Below are 8,858 nucleotides of genomic sequence, written 5' to 3'. Positions count from 1 at the left end.
TAGAGACGTGAAAATACCGGAACACGTACAAGAGAGAGCGCATTCACATTTGTTTAAACAAAGACCGGCGCAAGTCTTTGCACATCAAGTAGAAAGGATCATTTACCGAGAAGAGGTTTTTTTATTATTACTTTGCCCAAGTCTGGGAATTCTTGAAGCCGTACAGCAGTTTTTTGACGGAAATTCTCCCGATTAACTTACTAAGGAATGCCAAGGGAACTAACCCAGAACAGGATCCAAAAAATCTGGATTCCCTCTAAGGATGACAAACCTTCAATCCCCCGCAAAGGTATGTGGCTGCGTAAAGAATAATATTCACGTTTCCGTAACGTTTCGTAATGAATGGTGGCCATAAACCGGTAGGCCTGTTTAAAAGGAATGTTTAGCCTAAATTTGACTAGTTTTGGGAAACAAAAGAACTAAACGAGACTTCAGCTTCCTTTCCCTTGTAATTTAAAGTGATAGTCAGCCGAATAATTTGGCTTATTCACCTTCGCTCTGGAGATTTTATGTGGACGTGCATGAGGAACGTGTTTTATGGCACGGTTGTCATGACAACCGACACCTGCATTGTGCTGCGCAGACAGATGGCGAAAAAGCTGTGCCTTCGAATCGCTCTCGCGGTACTTTGATGTCACGCACCGATCCGTCTGCGAAGCGCCGCATGAAGTCGAACACCTAAGGACACTGGTGACGACATGACATAGGTTTTGAATCGTGCTTTGATACAGCAGGAGCGTAGGAATCCTACGTGACCACTCACAATTGGCGATGATTGGTCGAAATTGCGCACGAATGTCGTGCGTGCAGATGAATTAGTCATCAAAACTGCATCAGTGATATCATTGTGTTACCTTAGGTATAAATAAAGAAGGTATTTATCGAAATAGTTATTAAATATACTCTTGTGTTCATGTTTAGTAAAACAAAAAGGTATTTTCTAAACAAAGATATCAGCTATGACGCATTAGTATTAGTTGAAGCTGCCTTGCCTTCATTAAGATCTTAATATAATTGTATCCAGACAGGATTATATCTATTAGAGTAATAAAAAATAGATGATAATGATCATTAAAAATAATAACAAAAAGGGGGAGGGGGTACTTAAATTTGCATTAATTTTAATGTGTGCTTCACCTTCTGCCTGATCAGTCCGTGGACATCCAGCACAAAAGTTTAATAAGATCAATGTCTGTCTCTGCTGACTAAGCAGAGTTTGAGGTTACGGATTTCCTTTTAAGAATGTTCTCAAAGATTAAACCCGCCTATTCCAGTTAACATGGCCACCTGCCAATAGACATTGATAATTCATTGAGAAAGACTGCTTTGTTACTCCCTCTGTCTCTCATATGGATTACTTTGTCTGATTAATAATGCAATGTATTGACAACACACAATCAAAATGGAATAAATGGCCATTTATATAAAGGTACTATTTTAAATTCTCTAAATTCTTGAATAATGCACAAACAGACGAATACATAAAAATATATTTTGTAGCAACTTGTATAAAATGTTTTTAGAAATTGTAACCATTTGTATGTGCATGAGAAAGCGAGACTTGTCTATAATTGACCTGGTTTACGTCTGCTGGCTTCAGGGTATGAAATCTGCATGTGCATTTAAATGCAGTAAATGTGTAGTTTTGAAAATGCATCTGTGCGCATGACCCGGTTGGTGCCTGACTGACCAATTGAAAGGGTCTCTAAAAGGCTTGCCGAGCACATGCCGTTTTTGTATAACTCGTTGAGGCACATCGTCTACACAGACAGTGACCTAATTGTACATATTAAGTGTCATATGTTTGAAAGGATATCTGTTTCATATGTGTAAATATAGAAATCCTATTTTTAAAGTATAGCAAAGAAATATAGGTTAGAGGCCGGCCTGATGCTGTTTATTTGCATACTTAAGCTTGAAAAGTACAAGATTTGATCATGTTTTTCTCTTTGCATATCAGCAGTTGGAAGCCCCCACCTGGCGAACCCCCCAACAGTCATTGTGATGGTTGGGCTTCCTGCTCGAGGAAAAACCTATATATCCAGGAAACTCACACGTTACCTTAACTGGATTGGTATTCCCACAAAAGGTATGAAAATATAATTGTACAGATTTTACCAAAAAATATTTGAATTTTTAAAATTAAAGTGCATCACTATTAATTAGTGCACCACTAGTGCCACCACAAATAGTCTCGCCTTAAACTCATGCCATGGGTTGAACCAATATTGCTGTGTCTGGTTGGTCGGAAACAAACAAAACACCACAGAGCAGCAGTGTTTGCACTTTTGGTGGAGTCTGACTAGTTAATTCAGCACATTATACTGGGATGGAACCATTTTTTTTCTTTATTATATTTCATTTTGGTAGCTCTGCTGGTATTAGTCTTTTACCGGAAGGCAAATTCTCAATTGTTGTATTCGTGTGTTTCCAGTCTTTAATGTTGGCGAGTACCGACGTGAGGCAGTGAAGCATTACAGCTCCTTTGATTTTTTCAAATCAGACAATGAGGATGCCTTCAAAATAAGACAGTAAGTTGCTGAACCCAGTTATATAATAATCGATTTGCAAGGTGTAGAAGTAAATGTTATGGTTATTTACATAGTAATCATTTTGTTTGTCCTCAGGCAGTGCGCTCTGGCCGCCCTGAGAGATGTTAAGATTTACCTTACTGAGGAGGAAGGTGAAGTGGCTGTAAGTATCTGCTATAAACATTCAAACATATGCAGGAGAGTCAAGCCAAGCGAAGAAGTGCAGATCGTAATCGCCTCCTCTTTTCACAGGTCTTCGATGCAACAAACACGACCAGAGACCGACGGGATATGATCCTGGATTTTGCAGCTGAAAATGGCTTTAAGGTCAGTCTTATTATCTAGTTGATCAGTACCTACTGTATGAAGACCGCAGTGATGAAGATTTGCTTATACAGATGTGCCTCTATTGCAGGTCTTCTTCATCGAGTCAGTTTGTGATGACCCAAATGTAATCGCCTGCAATATTTTGGTAAGGGTGAATTTTACATTTTATGGCAGTTCTTCATTGATATTTTATAAGTTGGCTACTATAAATAAAATAAATATTTCAGCTAAAAATTGTATTAATCTATAAACAGGAAGTAAAGGTGTCATGCCCTGACTACCAAGACTGCAACAAAACCGATGCCATGGAGGACTTTAAGAAAAGGATTGAGTGTTACAGATTAAACTACCAGCCTCTTGACCAAGACCAATATGACAGGTACAGAAACCCGCACGCACGCACACACATTTCCATACTTAAAACATATCTCAGATTAACCCATTTTTTTGTTCCCACAGGAATTTGTCCTTCATCAAAGTGATTGACGTTGGTCGCAGGTTCCTTGTCAATCGGATTCAGGACCATATCCAGAGTCGGATTGTCTACTACCTGATGAACATCCATGTGCAACCTCGTTCTATCTATCTGTGTCGCCATGGCGAGAGCCAGCACAACCAACAGGGCCGTCTCGGTGGAGACTCCGGCCTGTCTACCCGTGGACGAAAGGTACAAAGCTCTAAGAAAAAAATCTCATTAAGCAATCAGTTTGACCTGTGAGGGTGGGAAGCACTTTTTAAAGCTCCTTGCCTGGCCATTTAAAAGACCTATATAAAACCGACGTGTTTTAAAAAAGGCTCCAATAGATGCCAAGGACCGCATTTGTATCCTCCGAAACAGTGTGTTCTAGCCAAGGACTACTAAATCTCAAATGTATTTACTTCGTTCAAACTCTCCCGGATAACAACCTGTCCTCCTCTGTAGTTTGCAGGTGCTCTTTCTAAGTTTATGGAGGAGCAGAAATTAAATGACCTGAAGGTTTGGACGAGCCAGCTCAGGCGCACCATTCAGACAGCCGAGGCTCTTAATGTGCCATACGAGCAGTGGAAGGCTCTCAATGAGATCGATGCCGTAAGTTCTCCAGCACACAACTCTGAGATGGTTTTGTCTAGTACACTTTTCATCCCGCTTAATGCGTGTATGTTGTTGATGTATGCAGGGTGTGTGTGAAGAGATGACCTACGAACAGGTGAAGGAACGGTTTCCAGAAGAGTTCGCTCTGAGGGATCAGGACAAATACTATTACCGCTACCCTTCTGGAGAAGTAAGTATCCAGGCGAAATTGCAAAAATGACTATGACCGTAACCAACCAACGTTTTTCGTTAATAAAATGCTTCTGTCTTTTCTAGTCCTATCAGGACTTGGTTCAGCGAGTGGAACCTGTCATCATGGAACTGGAACGGCAAGAGAATGTTCTCGTCATTTGCCATCAAGCTGTGATGCGCTGTCTTCTCGCGTACTTCCTGGACAAAAGTGCAGGTGAGATTAACATTGAACCAAACTTGAAAATTTTAATTTTTTTTTTTTAATTAGCAAAAATCTGTAGTGGGGTACAAAAAAATAGGCATTTCTTTACCTAACCCTGATAATTATACGTCAAGCTGTGAGGTTACGATTTTACTTGTGTAATAAGTTACCTGAAATATTTCAAAAAGAGATGGCGATCGAGAGGGAAAAATACAAAGTTACATCACTTTGCGCAGGCCCCACCCACAACCATGCAAAACCACAGTTGGGTCATAATTTCTATTTTAAATCTTTACATAATTCATTACCTGCACGTTAATTATGAACGATGAAGGTGATAGTCTTATTAAACAGTGTATTTTTTCAGCATAAACTGGCAGGAAAGCAGCAGCTCATTTGCATTTAAAGAGACCCACACAAAACAGCACTTCTTTCTGCACACCCAAAATAGGCTTTTTTCATGGTATAATAAATGATCTGAAACTTCAGAGACACATTCTGGGAACACTTGAGACTAATATTACATCTAAAAAAATACCATATGTGACCTTTAAACTGTTCAGTTGCATTTTATAACCATTTCAAACCTTGTATGTCCTATAAACAGATGAGATGCCATACCTGAAATGTCCACTACATTCAGTACTGAAGCTGACCCCAGTGGCTTATGGTAAAGACTTGAATATTTTACTGACACACCTTTTCTGAGTCAATAACTATAATGTGAGGCAATTGTGAGAGATTTGTCATTTTTATTTCATAGGGTGCAAAGTTGAATCTATCTCTCTGGATGTAGAAGCAGTGAACACACACAGAGAAAGGCCAGAAGTAAGCACAAACCGACTGATTTGTATAAACAAACACAAGCTAAACAATTTTAGTCTGATCTTAGTTTGCATCTTTTTTTCCAGGAAGTGAAAAGAGGCCCGAGCACATTGATCAGGAGAAACAGCGTGACCCCTCTCACCAGTCCTGAGCCCAATAAGAAGCCTCGTATTGAAAGTCTGGATGAAGTGTTCAGAGAGCTTTCACCTGTCCCTTTAACCCTCTGTTCGACATCACACAACACTCTTACCCTGTCAACACAGGTGAGCCTCTATTACTGTATTACATCTTCATGCTCGTAACCATAAATGGTCACTTTAATCATTGCATGCTTCCTGCTTTCCTCTTTCCTCCTGTCATCTGGTTTTCTCCACATATCCCCGTCATTCTCTATGTACTTCAGCACTGGCTTAGTGAAGCTTGTCTGTAAGTATGTCGTCTTTCCTCACTTTTTGTTCTTGTACACCTCTTTCTCAGGCACCGCCTACTAAATTTACAAGTCAAACATATTTAAATGGGTCATAATAAAATGCAAAGCTCACGTCCAATTCCATTCAAACCATTTTATTCAAACTAAGCTGGAAGAATTGACATCATGGCAACATTATTTAGCATCTGGACCCACCCTCATAAACAGCATGTGGTAATTATGTTAGCCAATAATGACTACAGTCATTACCATGAAATTATCTTAAAGTAGTAGTAAAAGTTAACTCTGGGGGTGGGTAATGGTCATGGAAAATTAGACTATTTATGCTAGAAAATTACAGCCCCAGTAGACACAATAGTTATAAAGATATACACAAGTACTTCTTGAATCTTAAATCTCTATCTAATATGCTTTTTACAAATCTGTCTCTCACTTATCTCTTGCATGCTTAAAGACGCACTTTTTTACATTACCTCCAGGCGGTATCAGTGCTGTTCTTTCAGAGGTAACACTCACAAAACCTCTATTGTAATAAATCTAGTTTAGTAGTTACAGCTAGCATAGAAAAATAGTAATGGTTTACAAGATTTTTAACTAATCCTGCTGTCAACCAAACCAATACCCAGGTCACATGGAACTTGCATACATTTTTGGTCCCATTCTGTTTTTTGTGTTTAAAAGGCACCGCAATGACGTAAACGAGGCAAAATTTGATAGACGTCTAACCATAGATGCATCCAAAAATAAAACAAATTAAATAAATAAATGAAACCAAACACCCTGTAATCACTGTAAAACAAAAATGACATGCAAGTTTATTTTGGCTAGAAGTGGGTTAGTCATAGCCAGGCTAAATTGGGTTTATAGTTAACCTAGACCGTGAAATGACAGGCTATCCGTAATGAAAAGTCCAGCTTAAACCACCCTAAGCTTTTTGGCTGGTTTTAGATCGGTTTGGGCCAATTTCTTAGCTGGTCAAGGTGTCTATAACCCCCTACAAAACCAGCCTGCAATACCAGCTTACCCACTTAAAACCAGCCAACCATCTTAGGGTGGTTTTAACTGGTCTTTGCGGTAGGTATTGCAGGAAGGATTAAAGTTAAAAGGCGTACTGCCCTTATTTGTAGTTGAAGCATATGAAATTAGCCAAAACAGTACACATGAAGTGTAGTTTCTGCACCTGTAGCTTCGACAGGGGGCATTTGTAAAAAAAAAAAATCTTGGAAAATAAAGAAAAATGTATTTATTCTTATAAGTAGTCTGTTGAGTAGACCAAGTGTTTCTCTGTTAACCAAATGCTGAATGTTTTGTTTCTTCACAGAACTTGAAGAAGTTTCCCATAGAGTGCCATGAAACTCCTCAGCTCTGTCTGTAAAAAGGTTCGGCTCTGTCGCTTGACTCAACACGGAAGCATTTCCTGCCAAGCTGTTTCCTATTTTCCCTCCTAGAAAAGTGAGAGTCCATCTTCAAAAACTGAACACTGAGTGATACCTGCTTATTTATCCTTCATGAACTTGTAATGAATGTACGTGTACTGTGGTCTGTACTAGTAGCTTTTTTTGTGTACGAAGGGACATCGGAGCAGGGATTAAGCATTCAACTTAATAATGTTGTCCACTGCCCCCACGTTTTGGGACACTATTCCCTGTTTACATAACAGGATACCACTGGTAGAAACACTTTATATTATATAATTTTGGTCTCGAGAATTTTTTTTTTTTTAACACTGACTCTGTAAGGATGCCCCTGAACTTTTGAGGACGATGCTAAAACAGACCAAAGATCATTTCGCAAATACTTGCGAGCTGATTCACGTCTTTTCTGCACTCATTTTTAAAACCATGCTGCAAATAAATAGCACATTAAAATTGCACATTTAGAAAATTTGCATCTATTTATCGTATTTGAGGGCAATAATGATTCTTACTATTTTTAATGCTGCTGGCAGTTTTACAGCCTGTTTAAAAGTTCTCATGTTGTTGTTGTAATGCATTTTGAATTGATTTGTGTGATGGATATGGTTGTGAAGTTCGAATGGCAAGTGTGTTATTTGTGTAATCTTGTGTTTTAATACCCGATTCAACATACAAAGTTGTAAAAACAGGGTGTTTTGTGTATGTTTTTATGGGACTAAGTGAAACAGTGTTTATATTTGTTGGTTTTTCTGTATGTCTTCAATGGCGTGTCAGATATCACATTTTTATACTCTTCTGATAATAATTCCCTAGAGTGCCTAGTGCTTGCGCTATCAGGCCTAAGCTGCTTTTTTACATTTCAATATGAAGAGAAGAGAAAACATTTTGGTTTAAAAGAGGAATTTTTAGTTCATTTTAGTATGATTTCAACTATTTTCAGTTTTTGTTAGCATGTCTTGTTTGAGTCTTATGAAGAGACTGAAGGAGTATTTAATATTGTAAATACAGATGCATTGACCTTTGTAAGCCAAATGTTTACAGTCAGTCAGTTTGAAACTGACCGTTTTAAATCTTAAGAGTTTTAATGCTTAAACAAATGACACTTTAACCCTGCAGACTAACATACCAGCTTTAAGAACACATCTAGATTATTCAATTCATTACATGAGTAGGTGCAATGTTATATATTGGCTCAATGTAATTCATTTGCTTCTGATACTTGAACCTTATTTTGTGATACCTTTTTGTTGAAATAATATTTATTTATTTGTACTAGACTGTGTTTTCCTTTGCGTGTCAAGCACTTTCTTCATTACTGAGATTACATGGCATATCAACAAGCATAATGTATTTTTCTGAAGAAGGTGAACTGTTTATTTTGCATAATATACTGGATCAATAAACAGCCTAAAGTAGGATTTGTGGGTGTGTGTTTGCATTTCCTTCACCTTTATTTTCCATATATGGTCATATAAAGGGAAGCAGTTTCCCATCCCACTGATCAATGCAGTGTTTGGTCAGCTTACTGGCTTTATTTAGCTTTATTTAGTCTCATCCTACCCATAACCACATCAGTCTTCTATTAAGTGCTGTCTTTACTTTTATAGGCCTGTGGTCTTTATTTATCTCTTCTCATTTATTGCAGCAGATAAATGTTTTCAACAGAAACTTGTTATATAACCAGTCAGACCTTAATTTACATGTAAAATGATGCAATTTACATGCAATGCTGGTCACATGGCATCGGCCACATGCCAAATGCCCATGCAACAGTAAGGCAATATTAGAGAAAACAACAACTGACTGCTCAATAACATTTTTAACCTGTTCATGTTGTGACATGCATGGGTACATACAAAATTAT

At 38.2% G+C, this 8,858-nt stretch overlaps 1 protein-coding gene across 4 annotated transcripts; it reads left to right on the top strand.

Moving 5' to 3' along the window:
- On the top strand, window positions 1-8,412 carry pfkfb3 (6-phosphofructo-2-kinase/fructose-2,6-biphosphatase 3). 4 transcript variants are annotated; one of them, XM_065274658.2, is made up of 17 exons: window positions 1-289; window positions 1,964-2,089; window positions 2,435-2,531; window positions 2,628-2,694; window positions 2,784-2,858; window positions 2,947-3,003; window positions 3,113-3,237; window positions 3,318-3,525; window positions 3,781-3,927; window positions 4,016-4,120; window positions 4,207-4,336; window positions 4,932-4,994; window positions 5,088-5,152; window positions 5,236-5,412; window positions 5,553-5,575; window positions 6,034-6,084; window positions 6,901-8,412. In XM_065274658.2, exons 1-17 carry the CDS (start codon window positions 208-210, stop codon window positions 6,905-6,907), a joined length of 1,605 nt encoding a protein of 534 aa, XP_065130730.1. In that variant the 5' UTR covers window positions 1-207; the 3' UTR covers window positions 6,908-8,412. The 4 variants fall into 4 exon arrangements, with proteins under 4 accessions (XP_065130730.1, XP_065130729.1, XP_065130733.1 ...); XM_065274657.2 differs by having other exon boundaries at window positions 1,961-2,089; XM_065274661.2 differs by lacking the exon at window positions 6,034-6,084 and having other exon boundaries at window positions 1,961-2,089.
- Window positions 8,413-8,858: the final 446 nt, after the last annotated feature.

This window comes from Paramisgurnus dabryanus, chromosome 1 (genome assembly GCF_030506205.2).
Source record: "Paramisgurnus dabryanus chromosome 1, PD_genome_1.1, whole genome shotgun sequence".
Taxonomy (NCBI): Eukaryota; Metazoa; Chordata; class Actinopteri; order Cypriniformes; family Cobitidae; genus Paramisgurnus; species Paramisgurnus dabryanus.
Note: the sequence above shows the minus strand (reverse complement) of the source record. Positions and strands in the feature narration are given on the sequence as shown.

Bases quoted from the DNA above. Each gene is read 5' to 3' on its own strand.
- pfkfb3 (XM_065274657.2), top strand. From the start codon at position 208: ATGCCAAGGGAACTAACCCAGAACAGGATCCAAAAAATCTGGATTCCC. The intron at 2,695-2,783 runs GTAAGTATCTGC...CTCTTTTCACAG, and splicing joins AGGAGGAAGGTGAAGTGGCT to GTCTTCGATGCAACAAACAC. The intron at 5,153-5,235 runs GTAAGCACAAAC...CTTTTTTTCCAG, and splicing joins CACACAGAGAAAGGCCAGAA to GAAGTGAAAAGAGGCCCGAG.